The 24,620-nt window shown below is 50.5% G+C and overlaps 1 protein-coding gene across 2 annotated transcripts in view; it reads right to left on the bottom strand.

Moving 5' to 3' along the window:
- Positions 1 to 24,620, bottom strand: part of PDCD10 (programmed cell death 10) — a 58,241-nt gene that overhangs the window by 15,409 nt on the left and 18,212 nt on the right. For both annotated transcript variants that reach the window (XM_088452364.1, XM_088452365.1), the window contains one exon: positions 5,451 to 5,504. In XM_088452364.1, coding sequence (XP_088308490.1) covers positions 5,451 to 5,504 — 54 coding nt within the window. The remainder of the gene's footprint in view (positions 1 to 5,450; positions 5,505 to 24,620) is intronic.

Raw genomic sequence — 24,620 nt, forward strand, 5'->3', positions numbered from 1 at the left:
TCAGGACCACAGCCAAATCCCAAGGCGCCACAGGTGGAACAAAGGGCGGCTGAATGCGGAGAACACCCTGCATAAAGGTGCGCACATCCGGGATTGTAGCAATCCTACGGTGAAACCAGACAGATAGGGCCGAAACCTGTACCTTCAAAGAAGCAAGGCGAAGCCCATGATCTAGACCCGCTTGCAGGAAGGCGAGAATCCGAGACAGACGAAACTCCCGCGGTGCATAACCTCTCGGTCGACACCACTGGAAGAACGTATGCCACACGCGATGGTATATCCTCGCGGAAGACGGTTTCCGAGCTCGTAACATGGTACGCACCACAGAGCTGGAAAACCCCCGGGACCTCAGCATGGCCGTCTCAACAGCCACGCAGTCAAAGACAGCAGAGTCAGGTCCGGGTGAAGGCAAGGACCCTGAGACAGAAGGTCCGGTCGTAGCGGCAACCGCAGAGGACTGTCCACGGACAGACCCTGAAGGTCTGAGAACCAGTGCCGTCTGGGCCACGCGGGAGCTATCAACAGGAGCGTCCCTCCTTCCTGTTTGAATTTCCGGATTACCCGTGGAAGAAGGGAGACCGGAGGGAACAGGTATGCGAACCGGAACGTCCACCGGACGGACAGAGCATCCACCAGAGACGCCCCTTCGTCTCTTGTGCGAGACCCGTACACCGGCAACTTGTTGTTGTGCCGGGACGCCATGAGGTCGATTTCTGGAAGACCCCACCTGTCCACAAGTAGTTGAAAAAGTCTGGGTGCAGGGACCATTCCCCCGGATGAACGTCCTGGCGACTTAGAAAGTCCGCCTCCCAATTTAGCACTCCCGGGATGAAGACCGCTGATATGGCCGGAAGATTGCGCTCCGCCCAAACCAGGATCCGAGAGACCTCTACGAGAGCCGCCCGACTGAGAGTTCCTCCTTGCCTGTTTATGTAGGCCACGGTGGTAGCGTTGTCCGACTGGACCTGCACCGGGGACCCTGGAGAAACCGATGTGCCTGCTGGAGAGCATTGAAGACCGCACGGAGTTCCAAGATATTTATTGGAAGCTCCGCTTCTGTCGGCGTCCACCTGCCCTGGAACAAGTGTGGACCCGAAACTGCTCCCCAGCCCCGAAGACTGGCGTCCGTTGTCAACAGGACCCAATTTGGAACCCAGAACGGACGTCCCTTGTTGAGGTGGGTCGTCTGTAACCACCACGCAAGGGACAGGCGAACCTCCGGGGTGAGCACAATCGTCTGGAACTTCAGAGACTGAGGCAGCCCGTTCCACTTGGACAGGATCAGGTGCTGCAGAGGTCTGGAGTGAAACTGGGCGTATTCCACCATGTCGAACACCGACACCATGGAGCCCAGTAACATCATCGCCGAGTGTAAGGACACCCGGCGGCTGTGCAGGCAACTGCGCACCCTTGACTGTAAAGCAGAGATCTTGTCCTCCGTCACGAAGATCCTTTGCTGTCCCGAGTCCAATAAGGCTCCAAGATGCAGAATCCTCCGAGACGGGATTAGAGTTGACTTCTGCCAGTTGATTAGCCAGCCATGCCGTTGCAGCAGTGCAATGGTCAGGTCCAAGTGGCGTAACAGGAGCTCTGGAGATCCTGCCACCAATAACAGGTCATCCAAGTACGGCAACATGCGGACTCCCTGCAGCCGCAGAGAAGCCGCCATGACCGCCATCACCTTGGTGAAAACACGTGGTGCTGTTGCCAGGCCAAAAGGTAACGCCCGAAACTGGAAGTGGTCGCTGCGGATTGCAAACCTGAGGAACTGTTGATGGCGCAAAAGAATAGGGACATGCAGGTAAGCGTCCTGTATGTCCAATGACACCATGTAGTCCCCAGGTTCCAGCGCCAGAATGATGGACCGTAGGGTCTCCATCCGAAACTTCGGGACCCGCAAAGACTTGTTGAGTGCTTTGAGGTTGAGAATCAGACGATATGGCCCCTTGGGTTTCTGTACCAAAAATAGATTTGAATAGAAACCCTGTCCCCTCTGGGAGAATGGAACAGGCACTATAACTCCAGCCTGGAGCATAGTGTGCAATACCTTCCGCAGCTCCGTAGCCTTGTTCCGGTCTGATGGTAGACCCGTGGCGAAGAAGCGAGCCGGGGGTCTGTGCCGGAAGGAGAGGGCGTATCCGTGGGAAACCACCTCCAGAACCCAAGTGTCTGTCGTAGTGGTCGACCAACACTGGGCGAACTGTAGCAGGCGGCCTCCCACCCTGGGATCCCCCAAGGGGAGACCCGGACCGTCAGGCCGCAGGCTTGTCATCTGGCTTGGGGGCCGGACGTCTGGTACTCCATGCCTGTTTCCGGGGCTTGACCGATTTCTTAGGGCCAGCCTGTCGAGGAAACGACTGTGGTTTGGACCTGCCCTGGGCCCTAGATGACCGAAAGGACGATGGTCCAGAACCAGAAGGAGCAGCGGCCGACGGGAGACAAGCAGATTTGGCTGCCGCCAGCGTGGCCACAATCTTATCCAGATCCGGACCGAAGAGAACTTCTCCGGTAAACGGCAACGCTTCCAGACCTTTCTTGGAATCTGCGTCTGCCTTCCAGGATCGCAGCCACAAGGTGCGACGAGCAGCTACCGCTGCTGAAGAAATTCTAGACACCAGAGTACTAATGTCTAGAGCCGCCTCGTTGATGTAGGTGGCCGAATCACGGAGATTGCCAATCAACTCCGCCTGTTCGGCCGGACAGTCGGATTCAAAAGAAGCCTCTAATGAATCCGCCCAGCGCTCCAGCAAAACCCAGCAAATGGCCATAGCCGGCCGTGCTGCCCCCCCTGCAAGGGAATAAGCGGACTTCAGGCAGATTTCTACCTTGCGGTCCGTAGCATCCTTAAGGGAGGACATGGATAGCATCGGCAATGTGGCACTCACAAGACGGGTCACGTGAGAATCCACCTGTGGAGGGGATTCCCACTTAGCAAAATAATTATCCGCGAACGGATAAGCCACCGCCAGGCGTCTCTGCGGCTGGTATCTTTTGCCAGGTTGTTTCCACGCCTCCTCTAAATGGTCCACCAACTGACCCGAAAGAGGAAAGACTGTGGCATCGCCCTTCACATCTTTGAAAAAGGCATACTTAGATTTAGCCGCTGGGGGAACTTCGTCCTCAATCACCAAGGCTGTGCGGACCGCCCGAATAAGTCCAGGAATATATACTTTGGACTTAGCATCAGCGTCCTTAGTATGGAGAGGTTCCTGATCGTAAGGATCCAGAATCTCCCCATCATCAGACGTCCCTTCGTCATCCTCATAAGGAGCGGACAGAGACGCCACCGGCCTTTTATGAGGCCGCATCACAGACTCCCCTTGCAACACATCCGACAAGTGCTGTACAGAACTCGTCAGGGAGTTAACCCACGCTGGCTCCTGAGAACCCGGGAGCGGGGAAATAGGGAGACTGTGGGGTACCACCAATTGTCGTGGGAACCCCTGCATGGGTGACGACACCACAGACTGCTGGGACAAACCCATCGGAGTAAACGCGGGCTGCGGAGCTAACTGGCCCACTAAAGCTGTTAACGCCTGAGCGAAACAAGCCCAGGGCGGCTCCTGTACCGGTGCTGTAACCGTAATAGGCTGCACCATGGACAAACACTGCCGGCAAAGGCCCTCCGCGCTACCCTCCCCCTCCGCTAACGGTACTTTGCACGTGGTACACTGTAGCCGGAGGGGAAAATCACTTTCAGACATGATGGCACCACGTATGTGACCTCTCTCACCAATTAAGTATTAAATAGGCGAGAGACCACCCTGCAGCACCGCACCGCAAGGGCTTTAGCAGAAAGAACAGGGACAGTAATAAAGCTGACAGTTTAGAGAAGAAAAGTTACAGGCAGCGCTAGCACAGTCACATACAAAGCAGAGAAATAACAATTCCTGCACTAACAGCGCTGATCACTCAACTACACAGACACAGGGCCTGGTAGGACACAGCGCTGCATACACAGACCTGAGCCACAGCGGAGGAGAGGTATGCGGGGGGACCCAGACCACGATGCTTCCGTCCAGCGCTTCCAGCAGCGTTCACCATGCGTTCTGGAGAAGATGGCCGCCGAGGAGCAGAGAGGAGGCTGGCCTGGGGGAGGAGCGCTGCCACAGGACCAGTCGGCAGCATGCAGAGAGGGATGTGTGCAGCGGGGGAGGCGCCGGCTGTGAGACAGGGAAGGCGCGCTCCCCTGGCATGCATTTAACCCCTGGGACGCTGCAGCGCTACCGCTCTGCTGCGGTCCGCTGTCCCAGGGGGTAGTGGAAAGCGCAGGTTGGTCGCCTGGCTCAACGCTGCAGCCAGTCCCCAGGGAGCCCCCTGCCTGGGGACTTAGGACCATGTGACCAGCGGGGACTCACCGCGGGACCCCGCTGCTTACCTTTGTCCCCCTTGGATCCGGCCATGGTCCGGAACATCTGGGGTCACCGCTAGCTGTGACCCCAGATGCTCACCAGCATCCCCGGATCGGTACCGGCGTTCTGGTACCGGCGGGGGTGTAGGGAAGACAGCATGGACGTCAGGACTGACTGTCCATGCTGTACATCCAGATGTGCAGCCACAGCTGCACTGAAGAAAGCTTCAGGGGCTCTTCTAGCCCCCACTCCGACAGGTGCACCCGACGCCGGCCGGGCACCAAACTAAACTGGGGTGCCTTGGCTCGGGGGCGGGGTATAGGAGGGGGACTCTAGTGCATCCTGGGAGGCTGAAAACCTTAACTCTATGGTGCCCAGCGACTGACGTCACACCTATACCCCCAAGGTATCCTGTGGATACCCTATGGACCCTGAAGTAGAAACACCAGTCTCTGCACCTTTGGTCTCTGTGCTGCCTCTCTGATTAATGCCATCCTCGCCCGGTCTGAGTTTTGGTGGGCGGCCCTCTCGGCAGGTTTGTTGTTGTACCATGTTCTTTCCATTTGATGATGATGGATTTGATGGTGCTCTGGGGGATCAAAGATTTTTTTTTTTTATATAACCCAACCAAGAATTGTACTTCTCAACAACTTTGTCCCTGACCTGTTTGGAGAGCTCCTTGGTCTTCATTGTGTGATGCCTCTTGCTTAGTGGTGTTGCAGCCTCTGGGGTGTTTCAGAAAAGGTGTGTTTATACGGACCGATCACACAGGTGGACAACATTTCACTAATTATGCGACTTCTAAAAGGTAATTGGTTGCTTCACAGCAAAGGGGGTGATTACATATGCACATGCCAATTTTCTGAATTTTATTTATAAAGATTCTTTTATATATATTTTTCTCATTTCACTTCACCAAATTAGACTATTTTGTGCAGATTCATCACATAAAATTCAGATTAAAAAAATAAAATAAAATTACAGGTTGTAACGTAACAAAAAAAGGTAAAAAGCCAAGGGGGTGAATACTTTTGCAAGGCACTGTATATGCAGAAAACATGGTTAAGTCCTGAACTGGTTCAGTCGAGCAATTCTTACCTTTATAAAAGCTGCCCGAAGAGTCTGAGCTGCTGAAAGGTTTACATGTTCTAACTGTAAGAAAAAAAAAAAGAGAAAAATATAACTACATTAAGATTTCGTTAGCCTATTTTGTACTCCAATTCCAAGTCAGTGGTAGGCAACGTGTGGCACTCCAGCTGCTGTGGAACTATACATCTCAGCATGCCCTAACAGTTTTGCTGTTAGGACATGCTAAAAATGTGGCAATGTATACTAGTATTTATAGTGCCACGCGTTGACTAGCCCCTGTTCCAAGCTAAAGTCACTACCATGTGATATATTCAAGCTTCACCACTTCATTTTAAAATTCTCTATACATGAACATATAAATCACACATAAATCAATACCATCTTTCATTTGACACCACAGGGGTTTTGCAGCGCTGTACATAGGGGTAAATCAAAGTGGATAAGTACAAACTACTACTAAGGGTACACATATATTTTATTATTTTACATAATTACATAGAGAATACACCAGTGTCAGGTCTATTCCTTCCCCCTCCCTCCGTAACACTTCACACTGCCTACAGATGTCGGGACGGCTCTATCCCCCAGAATACACCACTGGAATACACAGAGAAGGTCCCGCTCACGAGAGATTACAATCTATGGCATTAGGTGGAATCAGAGAGAGAGGAAAGTGGAGACTGGGCAGGTAGTGGTGTTAGGCTAAAGTGAAGATAAATCTTCAAAGCACTTTTATAAGGCTGTGGGGGAAAACTGTGCATTACACAGGCAATCTCAACTGGACATATTTAAAATGTAAGGCCCCCATTTATTAAAGACTTTTATCACCAAAATGAGTGATACATTTCACTGTGTATGATAAATGGTGCTCCAGCCAATCAGCTCCCAACTGTCATTTTTCTAACAGTTGACAGCTGGAAGCTGATTGGCTGAAGCACCATTTATCATACACAGTGAAATGCATCTCTCGTTTTGGTGATAAAACTCATTAATAAATGAGGCCCTTAGTTCGCTAAATTGATTTGCCGGTCCTGAAGTACAGAACTGGCAGAGCCCCAGGAAAGGGTTGCCTGTAGCAGTCCCCTGGGCATCTCCGTGAAGATTTACCTTGGTGGTGGTGTGGCTTTAAAGAACGATAAGTTCATCATTTTGAGCTTTCAAATTACCAGTATCTCAATGACCTAGCAATAGCCCCTAAGAGGCGAATCCGAGGTTACAGATCAGAAGAGCGACCCAATTGCACAGCGTGCATTACTTTACCTGTACTACAAGGCTCTGCATGGAAATTACACAGCATCAGGTAAGGACTGGACCACAAGATGTATGAGAAGCCAGCATCTTCTATTTTATATTGCACAAAACAAAATAACTGTACATTGGACTTTGCAGCATCTGCATGTTTTGCTGTATAAGCAGAAGACTATCCGCCAAAAGCAATGTGTCTAAATGATTTCCTTTGGAGAGAGCTCCATGCAGATGCACAAGCATTACTGTGCAATCTGTTTACCAGCTGTCCCAAAATTAATACAATGGCTGCATTGGAAGCCAAAACTCAGATTGATTCAACTTAGAGACACTGCACAAATTGAAGCTATAATTTTACACACAGCCTTTTGTCCTTGTACACTCCCACGGTGCTCATAAATCAAATTTATCACATCAGAGGTACCATAAAATGGGAAAGCAAAAGCAAAGCAGAATTACCCGTATAATGCAAGAGAAAAATAAAAGCTTTTTTCCCCTGCGCAGATCATAAGATAAGATTGTGGCTCTTACAGTTTATAGGAAATGTTACATGAGCAGAAACATTAGTATGGCGGCTAACCTCCTGTAGATTACAAGCCTAGAAGAAGGGCCTTGCTAGAACACATTAGGATTTCTCTCATCTACAAAATAGCCTTGATCTTCAGATGACGGGATACTCGTAGACTAAGCGCAGTGCTTATCGGGCTAATTATTTTTTCTTTAAAGTCTTTTAAACCATGGCATTCTATTTAACTTGACCATACAAGTCAGCATTTATGCATTTCCTACTATGTAACCTTACACAATGTACATAGATTTTTTTTTGTGTGCCCATCACACAACTTGGAGAAGAGACCCAGAACCTAGCATCAACAGTAAACACTAGCTGCTATGTAACGTATTGACCTTGCTAAAAGCCAGCTGAAGTTACTACTGCTGGAGACAGGAGCGATAGGAGATAGCTCAGACAGGGTGGTAAACACAGATAAGAAAAGACTGAAAGAGTAGCATTGTCAAAGGTTTTGTAAATGAGTGGTGTGCAGTGGTTAGCATTGCTGCTTGGGCCATGGGTTTGTTCTGGTTGCTCCAGTCTAAATAAATACTGGAAGAACATACTGTACATAACACACTAAAACCGATCCCTTAGTGCAGTAGTTCCAAAACTCAGTCCTCAAGGCACCCTTACAATCCAGGTTTTAAAGATATCCTTGCTTAAGTCCAGGTGACTTAGGGGCCCAATTAATCAACAAGTTTTATCATACGCAAGGAGCTCTCACACTTGTTGTGTATGATAATGGTGCTCCAGCCAATCAGCTCTTAACTGTCATCTGTTTGAAAAAAAAAAAAAAGACAGCTGGCTGATTGGCGTGACCACCATTTATCATAAAATTGAGAAACTAAGTAAGAAGCCCATTTATCAACAAGTTATCATACGCAATCAGTCAGTTTGATTACACCATCTGTGCAAAAAGCATGGGTAGTCTTATAAACCAAGACTGGGTGTCTTGATGATAGAGTTTGGGATAGTGTGTGGCTGTGCCCCGTGTGTTGGAGAACTAGCGTGTGACTGTGCCTGTGTGGTAGAGAACTATGTGGACGTGCCCGTGTGATAGAGAACTCGAGTGATGATGTGCCTATGTTAATAAAAAGTTGAAACTTTTGCCCGTTTCTGTAGTGTATAATCATAAGTTCCCACTGTGCATGCTTAAAAAAAAAAAAAAAAAAAAAAAAAATTAGCAAATGGCAATACAGTTCTACAGAAACATAAGCAAGTTGGGTTCACTGAGCCTTATGACCGAAAAGGCAGAATTGGGGTGGGAGGAGGTAATAGCACTTATGTAATGTTCAGTGAGACGTGTTCACACAACTGTATGTCATGTAGGCCAGAACGTATTCTAATATACTGTATACCTGACGGAAGGTATCTTTTCCATCTACTATAGGGAAAGTGGACGAACACAGCAAAGATGACTAGTAGTAAATTAAGCACATATACTATCCTCACAGAAGCGGCTGCATCTGGAGATGTGCACAGCTCTGCATATATGGGTGAAAAGGGAATATGCCACATTTACTTCTCACTCTAAAATCAGTCCCCTAATGCAGGCCAGGCCAACCTGTGCCTCTACAGCGGTTAAACTTCATGTCCCAGCATGCCCTACCAGTTTTGCCATTAGGGAATGCTAAAACTCTGGCAAGACATGCTGGGATGTGTAGTTGCACAACAGATGGCGAGCCACAGATTGGCCAGGCCTGTCCTAGCGTGTGGATGTGCCTGTATGCTAGAGAACCTAAGGGGAGATGTATAGAACCTTCGAAACAGTGGAGAAATTGCAACCAATCAACTTATCCCTATCATTTTGTAGAATGTATTATTATTATCATTTATATGGTGTTCCGCAGCGCCTTATAAAGTACATAACCAAAAAAGTGACTTACAATACAATACTATGCAGGACAAGGATAATATACATTGGTGGCCATAACACCCAAATAAGCAACAGAGCATAAGCAACCAAGTGTTAGGTGTCCTAGTGGTGTGTAAGAAGTAGATGAAAATATAGTAAGGAGAAGCACAAGAGGGTAGAGGGCTGTAGCTTATCAGTGCATGCTAGGAGCAAATTAGCTGCCATTAGCAACTTCTCCACCCTTTAAAATTATTTTATATATTTCTAGACAAAGTAAAAGGGATCCAAACAGTGAACCATGTGGTACACAAATTGATAGAAAATATGATAAACCATTATAGGACATTGGGTGTGATTCAGCCTCAGACACTATTGTTATCACAACTGCTAACATGGAAGCAGCTACGATAACACTATTATGGTAATGGAGCAGGAGGCATCACTTCTCCTGCATTCATTACTGATCCGAACTGCATCCATGGACGCAGTATCAGATTATCTGCGTGATCCTCGGCCGGATGAGTGACCATGGGGGTCACTCTGGCTGACCAACAAATATACACAAAAGAGGCCAAGAAATCTCAGTCAGCAAATGGAGATCCTGGCCTCTTCCCTCCCCCACAAAGGCGGTGACACGCCTTCGTTTGGGGGACGGAGGACATCGCCGCCCCCTCCCCGTCCATTAACGGCAGCAGACTAGCAAACTGTCAATCACTGACAGTCAGCTGCCGCTCTGCGTGCGGGATTGCAGGCTTGCACTGCACATGCGCAGTACGGGTCATGTGCCTGCGCAGAGGAGCCACAATCGGAGATAAACGCACATCTGAATCAGCGCGATTGCACTTAAAGCAGCCAAGTGTTTGTATGAGTAGGGGGGAGGTCTACCTAATCAATACACACTAGTATCTCAGCCGTTCCACTGAACAGTCGATATATCTATTGTACATCGGTGAGTGTGTACACCCGATGTGTCTGTGAATGATGTTGTTTGCAGACATATCGGATCGACCCTGCAGCATAACAGATGGACGATATATCTGAGAGATATTGATCATCTGTTGGTGTGTACAGGCGACCCGCCGATCGCTTGTACACATGCTGCAGGGACAGCTTAACTGGGTGGGCAAATTTAAATGCCCGCCCAGGTGGGACGTCAAGCCCGGCACATTGGGCAAACGATTAGTAAGTGTGTATGCACGTCATTCGTCAGATAGGTCGGCGACCTAGTGTGTACCCAGCTTCAGAGATAACAGGCAGAAAAGCATTAGTTATGTAAAATATGAGATATGGTAAGAACTTACCCTTGTTATCTCTATTTCTACGAAGTCCATAGGGTTCCACAGGATACCTTGGGTATAGGTGTGACGTCAGTCGCAGGGCACCAAAGAGTTAAGCTTTCAGCTCCCCAGGATGCACTAGGTCCCCCTCCTATACCCCGCCCCCGGGCCAAGGCACCTCAGTTAGTTACCAAGCCATAGGCCGGAGGAGGAGAAGGAAGAGAGAGAACAAAGATCTGGACACATACAAGAATCACATTCTCACCAGAGGGAGACGGAAAACCGGTGACCAGAGCAAAGCCCATCTGCAGCACAGGTGCGACAGGGCGGGAGTCCTGTGGAACCCTATGGACTTCGTAGAAATAGAGATAACAAGGGTAAGTTCTTACCATATCTCATATTTTCTACTTCAGGGTCCATAGGGTATCCACAGGATACCTTGGGGATGTCCCAAAGCAGTATCCTTTAAGGGTGGGGACGCTCCTGTGCAGAAAGGAGAATCCGCCGCCCGAAGGAAGCATCCTGAGAGGCGAAGGTGTCAAACCTGTAATACCTCACGAAGGTATGGACAGAAGACCACGTAGCAGCCTTGCAGATCTGAACTGCCGAGGCACCACGTCGAGCTGCCCACGAAGGACCCACAGACCTAGTGGAATGAGCCTTCAGAGAAGGAGGGACCGGTAGGCCTTCATGAAGATAAGCTTCAGAAATAGCCATACGGATCCAGGCTGCCAAAGTTTGCTTTGAAGCAGGCCAACCCTTTTTACAGAAGCCATAGAGGACAACAAAGCGTCCGACTTCCTAAACAAAGAAGTGCGGTCAACATAAGTCCTTAAGGCCCGCACAACATCCAAAGAGGCCTCACCCACGGAAAGACCCGGTGAGTTAAAGGCCGGAACAACTATTTCCTCGTTAACATGAAACTGGGAAACAACTTTGGGAAGAACCTCGGGCCGAGTGCGGAGCACTGCCCTGTTCCCATGAAAAACCAAGAAAGGGGGTCTACAAGAAAGAGCCCCTAACTCAGAAACACGTCTGGCTGAAGCAACGGCCAGAAGGAAAACAGTCTTAGCTGTTAGCCATTTAATATCCACTGAGCCCAGTGGTTCAAACGGCGGTCCTTGGAGAGCCCTCAGGACCACAGCCAAATCCCAAGGCGCCACAGGTGGAACAAAGGGCGGCTGAATACGGAGAACACCTTGCATAAAGGTGCGCACATCCGGGATTGTAGCAATCCTACGGTGAAACCAGACAGATAGGGCCGAAACCTGTACCTTCAAAGAAGCAAGGCGAAGCCCATGATCTAGTCCCGCTTGCAGGAAGGCGAGAATCAGAGACAGACAAAACTCCTGCGGTGCATAACCTCTCGGTCGACACCACACGCGATGCCACACGCGATGGTATATCCTCGCGGAAGACGGTTTCCGAGCTCGTAACATGGTACGCACCACAGAGCTGGCAAACCCCAAGGACCTCAGCATGGCCGTCTCAACAGCCACGCCGCCAAAGACAGCCGAGTCAGGTCCGGGTGAAGACAAGGACCCTGAGACAGAAGGTCCGGTCGTAGCGGCAACCGCAGAGGACTGTCCACGGACAGACCCTGAAGGTCAGAGAACCAGTGCCGTCTGGGCCACGCGGGAGCTATCAACAGGAGCGTCCCTCCTTCCTGTTTGAATTTCCGGATTACCCGTGGAAGAAGGGAGACCGGAGGGAACAGGTATGCGTACCTGAACGTCCACCGGACGGACAGAGCATCCACCAGAGACGCCCCTTCGTCTCTTGTGCGAGACCGGTACACCGGCAACTTGTTGTTGTGCCGGGACGCCATGAGGTCGATTTCTGGAAGACCCCACCTGTCCACCAGTAGTTGAAAAACGTCCGGGTGCAGGGACCATTCCCCTGGATGAACGTCCTGGCGACTTAGAAAGTCCGCCTCCCAATTTAGCACTCCCGGGATGAAGACCGCTGATATGGCCGGAAGATTGCGCTCCGCCCAAACCAGGATCCGAGAGACCTCTACGAGAGCCGCCCGACTGCGAGTTCCTCCTTGCCTGTTTATGTAGGCCACGGTGGTAGCATTGTCCGACTGGACCTGCACCGGGTGACCCTGGAGAAACCGCTGTGCCTGCAGGAGAGCATTGAAGACCGCACGGAGTTCCAAGATATTTATTGGAAGCTCCGCTTCTGTCGGTGTCCACCTGCCCTGGAACAAGTGTGGACCCGAAACAGCTCCCCAGCCCCGAAGACTGGCGTCCGTTGTCAACAGGACCCAATTTGGAACCCAGAACGGACGTCCCTTGTTGAGGTGGGTCGTCTTTAACCACCACGCAAGGGACAGGCGAACCTCCGGGGTGAGCACAATCGTCTGGAACTTCAGAGACTGAGGCAGCCCGTTCCACTAGGACAGGATCAGGTGCTGCAGAGGTCTGGAGTGAAACTGGGCGTATTCCACCATGTCGAACACCGACACCATGGAGCCCAGTAACCTCATCGCCGAGTGTAAGGACACCCGGCGGCTGTGCAGACAACTGCGCACCCCTGACTGTAAAGCAGAGATCTTGTCCTCCGTCACGAAGATCCTTTGCTGTCCCGAGTCCAATAAGGCTCCAAGATGCAGAATCCTCCGAGACGGGATTAGAGTGGACTTCTGCCAGTTGATTAGCCAGCCGTGCCGTTGCAGCAGTGCAATGGTCAGGTCCAAGTGGTGTAACAGGAGCTCTGGAGATCCTGCCACCAATAACAGGTCGTCCAAGTACGGCAACATGCGGACTCCTTGCAGCCGCAGAGAAGCCGCCATGACCGCCATAGCGTCCTGTATGTCCAATGACACCATGTAGTCCCCAGGTTCCAGCGCCAGAATGATGGACCGTAGGGTCTCCATCCGAAACTTCGGGACCCGCAAAGACTTGTTGAGTGCTTTGAGGTTGAGAATCGGACGATATGACCCATTGGGTTTCTGTACCAAAAATAGATTTGAATAGAAACCCTGTCCCCTCTGGGAGAATGGAACAGGCACTATAACTCCAGCCTGGAGCATAGTGTGCAATACCTTCCGCAGCTCCGTAGCCTTGTTCCGGTCTGATGGTAGACCCGTGGTGAAGAATCGAGCCGGGGGTCTGTGCCGGAAGGAGAGGGCGTACCCGTGAGAGACCACCTCCAGAACCCAAGTGTCTGTCGTAGTGAACGACCAACACCGGGAGAACTGCAGCAGGCGGCCTCCCACCCTGGGATCCCCCAAGGGGAGACCCGGACCGTCAGGCCGCAGGCTTGTCATCTGGCTTGGGGGCCGGACGTCTGGTACTCCATGCCTGTTTCCGGGGCTTGACCGATTTCTTAGGGCCAGCCTGTCGAGGAAACGACTGTGGTTTGGGCCTGCCCTGGGCCCTAGATGACCGAAAGGACGATGGTCCAGAACCAGAAGGAGCAGCGGCCGACGGGAGACAAGCAGATTTGGCTGCCGCCAGCGTGGCCACAATCTTATCCAGATCCGGACCGAAGAGAACTTCTCCGGTAAACAGCAACGCTTCCAGACCTTTCTTGGATCTGCGTCCGCCTTCCAGGATCGCAGCCACAAGGTGCGACGAGCAGCTACCGCTGCTGAAGAAATTCTAGACACCAGAGTACTAATGTCTAGAGCCGCCTCGTTGATGTAGGTGGCCGAATCACGGAGATTGCCAAACAACTCCGCTTGTTCGGCCGGACAGTCGGATTCAAAAGAAGCCTCTAATGAATCCGCCCAGCGCTCCATCGCTCTGGCAACCCAGCAAATGGCCATAGCCGGCCGTGCTGCCCCCCCTGGAAGGGAATAAGCGGACTTCAGGCAGATTTCTACCTTGCGGTCCGTAGCATCCTTAATGGAGGACATGGATGGCATCGGCAATGTGGCACTACGGACAAGACGGGTCACGTGAGAATCTACCTGTGGAGGGGATTCACACTTAGCAAAATAATTATCCGCGAACGGATAAGCCACCGCCAGGCGTCTCTGCGGCTGGTATCTTTTGCCAGGTTGTTTCCACGCCTCCTCTAAATGGTCCACCAACTGACCCGAAAGAGGAAAGACTGTGGCATCGCCCTTCACATCTTTGAAAAAGGCATACTTAGATTTAGCCGCTGGGGGAACTTCGTCCTCAATCACCAAGGCTGTGCGGACCGCCCGAATAAGTCCAGGAATATATACTTTGGACTTAGCATCAGCGTCCTTAGTATGGAAAGGTTCCTGATCGTAAGGATCCAGAATCTCCCCATCATCAGACGTCCCTTCGTCATCCTCATAAGGAGCGGACAGAGACGCCACCGGCCTTTTATGAGGCCGCATCACAGACTCCCCTTGCAACACATCCGACAAGTGCTGTAAAGAACTCGTCAGGGAGTTAACCCACGCTGGCTCCTGAGCACCCGGGAGCGGGGAAATAGGGAGACTGTGGGGTACCACCAATTGTCGTGGGAACCCCTGCATGGGTGACGACACCACAGACTGCTGGGACAAACCCATCGGAGTAAACGCGGGCTGCGGAGCTAACTGGCCCACTAAAGCTGTTAACGCCTGAGCGAAACAAGCCCAGGGCGGCTCCTGTACCGGTGCTGTAACCGTAATAGGCCGCGCCATGGACAAACACTGCCGGCAAAGGCCCTCCGCGCTACCCTCCCCCTCCGCTAACGGTACTTTGCACGTGGTACACTGTAGCCGGAGGGGAAAATCACTTTCAGACATGATGGCACCACGTATGTGACCTCTCTCACCAATTAAGTATTAAATAGGCGAGAGACCACCCTGCAGCACCGCACCGCAAGGGCTTTAGCAGAAAGAACAGGGACAGTAATAAAGCTGACAGTTTAGAGAAGAATAGTTACAGGCAGCGCTAGCACAGTCACATACAATGCAGAGAAATAACAATTCCTGCACTAACAGCGCTGATCACTCAACTACACAGACACAGGGCCTGGTAGGACACAGCGCTGCATACACAGACCTGAGCCACAGCGGAGGAGAGGTATGCGGGGGGACCCAGACCACGATGCTTCCTTCCAGACTTCCAGCAGCGTTCACCATGCGTTGCAGAGAAGATGGCCGCCGAGGAGCAGAGAGAAGCTGGCCTGGGGGAGGAGCGCTGACACAGGACCAGTCAGCACAGTGCAGAGAGGGCTGTGTGCAGCGGGGGAGGCGCCGGCTGTGAGACAGGGAAGGCGCGCTCCCCTGGCATGCATTTAACCCCTGGGACGCCGCAGCGCTACCGCTCTGCTGCGGTCCGCTGTCCCAGGGGGTAGTGGAAGCGCAGGTTGGTCGCCTGGCTCCACGCTGCAGCCAGTCCCCAGGGAGCCCCCTGCCTGGGGACTTAGGACCATGTGATCAGCGGGGACCCACCGCGGGACCCCGCTGCTTACCTCTGTCCCCCTTGAATCCGGCCATGGTCCGGAGCATCTGGGGTCACCGCTAGCTGTGACCCCAGACGCCCACCAGCATCCCCGGATCAGTACCGGCGGGGTGTAGGGAAGACAGCATGGACGTCAGGACTGACTGTCCATGCTGTTCATCCAGATGTGCAGCCACAGCTGCATGAAGAAAAAGCTTCAGGGGCTCTTCTAGCCCCCACTCCAACAGGTGCACCCGACTCCGGCCGGGCACCAAACTAAACTGAGGTGCCTTGGCCCGGGGGCGTGGTATAGGAGGGGGACCTAGTGCATCCTGGGAGGCTGAAAGCTTAACTCTTTGGTGCCCTGCGACTGACGTCACACCTATACCCAAGGTATCCTGTGGATACCCTATGGACCCTGAAGTAGAAATAAGAATATTTCAGTGTAATATAGAGCACAGGGCCTGATTCAGACCCACTCGCAAGCGGCTGTCCGCTCGCAAGTGGGTCGATGTTGTGCTCTGCGCATGCGCACGACGGCGGGAGCTCAGTCGTGCGCATGCGCCAGACGCGACGAGCGAAGGACTTTCCTTCGCTCGTTGTGCCTGATCAAAGGGGGCGTGCTGTCGATGTTGATTGACAGCACGCCCCCTTTGGTGGGCGTGCCTCCCTGACGGGGGCGTTCCCACGGGAACGCCTCCCGTCAGAAGCCGGCCCACTGACATCACTAGTGTTGTCAGTGAGAGTGATTTTGGCTCTGATAGAGCCAAAATCACTCCGGGGCTTGCGGTTGAAAACCTCAACCGCAGGCTCCGGCTCGCAGTTTCGATGGTCGCGATGGTCAAGACCATCGCGGCCATCAAACTGCACGCTCGTATAGGCTGTGGGTGGTGACCCACAGCTATACGAGCGTCCAGGAGGACGCTCCATTTTTATGGAGGGCGGCCCTCATTCAGAGCGTGCGCTCTGCTCAGAGCGTACGGCTCTGAATGAGGGCCACAGATCCTAGACTAAAAAGGGATTCTTCAGAAACAACAGCCAATGCAGTTGTACACCAGACGTTCAAACAGTAGCTGGAGGGAGGGGATTGGAAAAATAGTAAATTACTTCATATAGGCAAGATTAAAGGTGTCCGTTAGATAGGGAATCAGAAGGGTTGATATAGTGGGAACAAGATACAAATGAAGAGACAACTGATAGCAGGGAGGGTAGAATACTTCCTAGTTAGTCATATGATTAAAATACAGATGGTGTTCTTATTCCCATGAAGTAACAGGCAAGGTCAGGAACAGCAAGGACTGTGTTGGGCCAATAATGTTTGGGAAGGGATCTGAAAGGTCTGACTTGACATTGAGGGCCAAATTCAATTTGCTGCAACTGCTCAACGTGGGGTAAAAACTCCCAGCCACAACTTTTCTTCTATTCAAATAGAAATCCAGCTTAAGGCTATGTACACACCTATAGATATATCTGTCCAATCTGTCTGGTGGGAAGGAAAGTCTGGTCCATTTTCCAGCATCTGGGAGCAACTTTCGATTATTTGCTCCCATACATGAACAGATTTTCCTTCCCACCAGATGGATTGGACAGATATCTATAGGTGTGTACACAGCCTAAATGAATCCGGATTTCAATGGGAGAAACAGATTTTCTCTCTCATGGCCCCAGAATAGGTGGAAAAAATTTAACATTCAACAACAAAAACCAGACATTGTCGTTTGCAATTGAATTGCACAGATTGCAGGACTGTGCTCTGTGAAAATAACCTGCAAAGTCCACATGAATTTGACCTGCGACATACCACTACTAAATTTGGCCCTTAAGCTAGAGAGTAGATCACTGGAAATGTATGGCAAATCTGGTTTGTTGGGTTAAGGAGGCAACTACAGGGCTGGAAAATACATTTATTTTAAACTAAAATCTACAGAGCAAGTCTTCCTAAAGTGGAGTTCTGCACAAAAGTAGCAGTATTGGTGAGAATAAAATTTTGTATACAAAGTGTTAAGAAGTCAATTATTGTCAGTATTAGGAGCTGTGGAGAGTGTTTAAGGCTGATGGAGTCTTGTTATAGTGTTCTGTGGCCAGGTTAAGACATAAAAGGTAAAAAGTGCCACAGAGGTGCTGCATATAAGGAGTTTATATGTCAGACAAGAAGCCAATATTAGAGGGGAGAGAAATAAAGTCAAATTCGGTTGTACGATATTTAAAAATAAATCAGAAAGGAAAGAGGAAGTCAGTGCAGTGGAACAAAGACAGGTAAGGTAAGACGGAGGCAGAGTCTGAGTCAGTGATTTAATGAGAAATAGATCATAGACAGAAGCAGGTTAATAGCGCACTGAGGGCCTGATTCAGAGCTACTCGCTCTGAATCAGGGCCAGGCTTTTTTTATTTTTGGTGCGGCCTCTTGGCCGCTCGCATTGCTGTCGGTGACCACCCACAGCTATTGTGAGCGGCCATGATGATAGTCGCGATGGTGAAGACCATCGCGACCATCGGGCTTGCGTCGAGACCCTTGTGGTAGGGTCTCGTGGCCGCAAGCCCCCAGAGTGATGTCAGTGGGGCCGCCCCCAAACGGCAGGTGTTCTCATGGGAACGCCTCCATTTGGGCAGCTACCCCGCCCCCCCACCAAAGGGGGCAAGCTGTCACTCAACATCGACAGCACGCCCCCTTTGGTGCGAGACCCGGAGCGACGGATTGCCCCTCGCTAGCCGGGTCTCGCGCACGACTGAGCCGGCTCCGTTGCGCGCATGCGCTGTGGGCCACCATCGACCCAGTTGCGAGCGCTCAGCGCTTGCGACCGGGTCTGAATCAGGCCCTGACTTCAAATTCACAGTGCACATATAAAGGAGACATCGAAACCAGAATTAAGTTATTTGGGATTTCTTGATGAAATACAAGAAAAGGAACTTGTGAGTTAAGGTGTAGGTGTGTGTACATATATATATATATATATATATATATATATATATATACACACACACACACACACACACACACACACACATACACAGGCGACACTCGCAGGGCTTGCAAAAATGAAAATTCACCAGCAGGAAAAAATTACATGTTGGTGATTTTTAATTTTTGCAAGCCCTGCGAGTGCCGCCTGTTTCTTTTCTTGTTGAACGGAGATACTGTGTCTACCGGGGGAAGGCACCCAGGCAAGTAACCTTGTTATTCCGCTGTGGAGTGCTACAAGCTATAATATAAATATATATATATATATATATATATATATATATATATATATATATATATATATATATATATATATATATATATACACATACTTTTTTTTTTTCTTTCCTCACACACAATTAGGTCCATATTGCAATTGAAGAGCACATTTTCAGCTTTAATTATAGGAGTTAAACAAAAATCACATGTTGTATGAAACGTTTTAGGAATTGCAACCATTTTATGCGCAGTTCTCTATTTTCATGGGGTCAAAAGAAATAGGACAAATTAAGATAAGCATAAATAAAATGCGATTCTTTGCTGCCTGAAGTCTGGAATACATGACCATCACCAAATGCTGGGTTTCCATATTTCTATTAGCTTTGTTATTCTTTACTAGGCCTTTACTGCGGCTGTCTTCAGTTTTTTTTTTTTTTTTATTAGTGGCTCTTTCTGCCTTTAGTTTTGTCTTCAGCAAGTGAAACGCATGCTTGATCGGGTGATTGACTTAGCCATTGTAGAATTACACTTTTTAGTAAAAAAACAAAAACTACTAAACGTGAGTGCGTCACCAAGGGACATTTATATTGAGGCTAATTTACAGCCTATGTGAAGGCACCTGGTACAGTTAATTACTGGAGTGTGGAGTGTTGGAATTACTACCTTTTTATACAGGGTGGTCCATAAGTGTGTAAACACCTTTATAAAAATGAAAGGAGTAAAAGATATATTTCTACAGATATAATATGGGAAGGTGAAAACTTGCGACCGGGAGTATTTTGGATATCTGAATATTCCGGATTTCGGAATATTTACATAACATAATGAAAAGCAAAAAGGTGTAACGATCTAAGTCTTGCTAAAAAAAAAAACTGTATTTTGAAACATTTGGATATGGGAGACTCCTGTACTTAATAATTTTTAACTCACTTCCTAGCAAAACATGGAAACCCTCACATAGTATTCCTTTCTACTGGTGCATACACACGGTCAGATTTTACTTCAGATCTGAACGATAACGATTAAAAAAAAACAAAAAAAAAAAACTTTCAATCGTTCATATCTGAAGGAAAAATCTGACATATCTGTCAGATGAACGATGCGCGTTCCCGATGGTCAGATAACGATATCTGACATCTGAGGTGTTTTCAGTCAGACTTGGACGATTCCATTCACTTTAATGCAGTCAAAAATCGTTCAGATATGAACGATTGAACGATTTTTTTAAATAGTTATCTTTCAGATCTGAAGAAAATATGAGATAAGGTAAGAACTTACCTTTATCTCTATTTCTACGAAGTCCATAGGGTTCCACAGGATTCCTTGGGGTATAGGTGATGACGTCAGGCATCAGGCACCATAGAGTTAAATTTTCAGCCTCCCAGGATGCACTAGGGTCCCCCTCCTATACCCCACCCCCGAGCCAAGGCATCTCAGTTACATACCAAGCCATAGGCCGGAGGAGGAGAAGGAAGAGAGAAAAAAGATCTGGACACACACAAGAATCACATTCTCACCAGAGAGAGACGGAAAGAAACCGGTGACCAGAGTAAAGCCCATCTGCAGCACAGGTGCGACAGGGCGGGAGTCCTGTGGAACCCTATGGACTTCGTAGAAATAGAGATAACAAGGGTAAGTTCTTACCATATCTCATATTTTCTACATCAGGGTCCATAGGGTATCCACAGGATACCTTGGGGATGTCCCAAAGCAGTATCCTTTAAGGGTGGGGACGCTCCTGTGCTGAAAGGAGAATCCGCCGTCCAAAGGAAGCATCCTGAGAGGCAAAGGTGTCAAACGCGTAATACCTCACAAAAGGTATGGACAGAGGACCACGTGGCAAACTTGCAGATCTGAAATGCAGAGGCACCACGTCGAGCTGCCCACGAAGGACCCACAGACCTAGTGGAATGAGCCCTCACAGAGGATGGAATCGGAAGGCCTTCATGAAGATAAGCTTCTGAAATTGCCATACGACTCCAACCAGCCAAAGTATGCTTTGAAGCGGGACAACCCTTTTTACTGAAGCCAAAGAGGACAAACAAGGCGTCCGACTTCCTAAACGAAGAAGTGCGGTCAACATAAATCCTTAAGGCCCGCAAAACGTCCAAAGTGGCCTCACCAACTGAAAGATCAGGTGAGTTAAAAGCCGGCACAACGATTTCCTCGTTGATATGGAACCTTGAAACAACTTTGGGAAGGAATCCAGGACGAGTGCGCAGCACCGCCCTCTTCCTATGAAAAATCAGGAAAGGGGGTCTACAGGACAGAGCCCCAAAGTCAGAAACACGTCTGGCCGAAGCAATGGCCAGAAGGAATATTGTTTTAGCTATCAGCCATTTAAGGTCCACTGAGCCCAGTTGTTCAAACGGCAGTCCCTGGAGTGCCCTCAGGACCACAACTAAATCCCAAGGCGCCACCGGTGGAACAAAAAGGTGGCTGAATGCGAAGAACACCTTGCATAAAAGGTGCGCACATCAGGGATCGCAGGAATCCTACAATGGAACCAGACTGACAGGGCAGACACCTGCACCTTCAGAGAAGCAAGGCGAAGCCCATGGTCTAGCCCCGCCTGTAGAAAAGCTAACACTCTAGACAGACGGAACTCCCGAGGGGCGTAACATCTTGGTCGACACTACTGGAAGAACCTATGCCACACACGATGGTATATCCTTGCAGAGGATGGTTTCCGAGCTCTTAGCATGGTTTGTACCACAGAGCTGGAAAACCCCCTGGACCTTAACATGGCCGTCTCAACAGCCACGCCATCACAGATAGCTGAGCCAGGTCCGGGTGAAGACAAGGACCCTGTGATAGCAGGTCCAGTCCTAGCGGCAACTGCAGAGGAATGTCCACGGACAGACTCTGAAGGTCTGAGAACCAGTGCCGCCAGGGCCACGCGGGAGCTATCAACAGGAGTGTACCTCCTTCCCGTTTGAATTTCCGGACTACCCGCGGAAGAAGGGAAGACGGAGGAAAGAGATAAGCAAACCGGAACGTCCACTGGACGGACAGAGCATCCACCAGAGACGCCTTTTCGTCTCTTGTTTGAGACCCGTACACCGGCAACTTGTTGTTCTGCCGAGACGCCATGAGGTCTATCTCTGGAAGACCCCACCTGTCTACCAGAAGTTGAAAGACGTCCTGGTGCAGAGACCATTCCCCCGGATGTACGTCCTGGCGACTGAGAAAATCCGCTTCCCAGTTGAGGACTCCCGGGATGAATACTGCTGATATAGCCGGGAGATTGCGCTCCGCCCAGACCAGGATGCGGGACACCTCTACGAGTGCCGCCCGACTTCGATTTCCTCCTTGCCGATTTATGTAGGCCACGGTGGTGGCATTGTCCGACTGGACCTGCACGGGGTGACCTTGGAGATCCCGATGTGCCTGCTGGAGAGCATTGAAAACCGCGCGGAATTCCAAGATGTTTATTGGAAGCTCCTGTTCTGCCTGAGTCCACCTGCCCTGGAACAAGTGTGGACCCGTTACAGCTCCCGAGCCCCGAAGACTGGCGTCCGTTGTTAAACCCGCGGGACCCCCGCTGCCCCTTGAATCCGGCCATGGTCCGAAGCATCTGGGGTCACCGCTAGCCGTGACCCCAGATGCTTACCAGCATCCCCGGATCAGTACCGGCGTTCTGGTACCGCCGGGGTGTAGGGGAGACAGCATGGAAGTCAGCAGTGACTGTCCATGCTGTACTCCCAGATGTGCAGCCACAGCTGCCGTGAAGATAACTTCAGGGGCTATCCTTAGCCCCCCTCTAAACGTGTACTCCGACTCCGAGCCAGGCACCAACGAAACAGAGATGCCTTGGCTCGGGGGCGGGGTATAGGAGGGGGACCCTAGTGCATCCTGGGAGGCTGAAAAGCTTAACTCTATGGTGCCCGATGCCTGACGTCATCACCTATGCCCCAAGGTATCCTGTGGATACCCTATGGACCGTGATGTAGAAAAAATATGAGATATGGTAAGAACTTACCCTTGTTATCTCTATTTCTACGAAGTCCATAGGATACTTTGGGGTATAGGTGTGACATCAGTCGCTGGGCACCATAGAGTTAAGCTTTCAGCCTCCCAGGATGCACTAGGGTCCCCCTCCTATACCACGCCCCCGAGCCAAGGCACCTCAGTTAGTTATTAAGCAAAAGGCCGGAGGAGGAGAAGGAAGAGAGAACAAAGATCTGGACACATACAAGAATCAGATTCTCACCAGAGAGAGACGGAAAACCGGTGACCAGAGCAAAGCCCATCTGCAGCACAGATGCGACAGGGCGGGAGTCCTGTGGAACCCTATGGACTTCGTAGAAATAGAGATAACAAGGGTAAGTTCTTACCATATCTCATATTTTCTACTTGAGGGTCCATAGGGTATCCACAGGATACCTTGGGGATGTCCCAAAGCAGTATCCTTTAAGGGTGGGGACGCTCCTGTGCAGAAAGGAGAATCCGCCGCCCGAAGGAAGCATCCTGAGAAGCGAAGGTGTCAAACCTGTAATACCTCACGAAGGTATGAACAGAGGACCACGTAGCAGCCTTGCAGATCTGGACTGCAGAGGCACCACGTCGAGCTGCCCACGAAGGACCCACAGACCTAGTGGAATGAGCCTTCAGAGAAGGAGGAACCGGTAGGCCTTCATGAAGATAAGCTTCAGAAATAGCCATACGGATCCAGGCTGCCAAAGTTTGCTTTGAAGCAGGCCAACCCTTTTTACGGAAGCCATAGAGGCTAAACAAAGCGTCCGACTTCCTAAACGAAGAAGTGCGGTCAACATAAGTCCTTAAGGCCCGCACAACATCCAAAGAGGCCTCACCCACGGAAAGACCCGGTGAGTTAAAGGCCGGAACAACTATTTCCTCGTTAACATGAAACTGGGAAACAACTTTGGGAAGAAACTCGGGCCGAGTGCGGAGCACTGCCCTGTTCCCATGAAAAACCAAGAAAGGGGGTCTACAACAAAGAGCCCCTAACTCAGAAACACGTCTGGCCGAAGCAATAGCCAGAAGGAAAACAGTCTTAGCTGTTAGCCATTTAAGATCCACTGAGCCCAGTGGTTCAAACGGCGGTCCTTGGAGAGCCCTCAGGACCACAGCCAAATCCCAAGGCGCCACAGGTGGAACAAAGGGCGGCTGAATGAGGACAACACCTTGCATAAAGGTGCGCACATCCGGGATTGTAGCAATCCTACGGTGAAACCAGACAGACAGGGCCGAAACCTGTACCTTCAAAGAAGCAAGGCGAAGCCCATGATCTAGTCCCGCTTGCAGGAAGGCGAGAATCCGAGACAGACGAAACTCCCGCGGTGCATAACCTCTCGGTCGACACCACTGGAAGAACGTATGTCACACGCGATGGTATATCCTCGCGGAAGACGGTTTCCGAGCTCGCAACATGGTACGCACCACAGAGCTGGAAAACCCCCAGGACCTCAGCATGGCCGTCTCAACAGCCACGCCGTCAAAGACAGCGGAGTCAGGTCCGGGTGCAGACAAGGACCCTGAGACAGAAGGTCCGGTCGTAGCGGCAACCGCAGAGGACTGTCCACGGACAGACCCTGAAGGTCTGAGAACCAGTGCCGTCTGGGCCACGCAGGAGCTATCAACAGGAGCGTCCCTCCTTCCTGTTTGAATTTCCGGATTACCCGTGGAAGAAGGGAGACCGGAGGGAACAGGTATGCGAACCGGAACGTCCACCGGAAGGACAGAGCATCCACCAG

Source organism: Taudactylus pleione, unplaced genomic scaffold (assembly GCF_031769625.1).
Source record: "Taudactylus pleione unplaced genomic scaffold, aTauple2 ptg000037l, whole genome shotgun sequence".
Classification (NCBI taxonomy): Eukaryota; Metazoa; Chordata; class Amphibia; order Anura; family Myobatrachidae; genus Taudactylus; species Taudactylus pleione.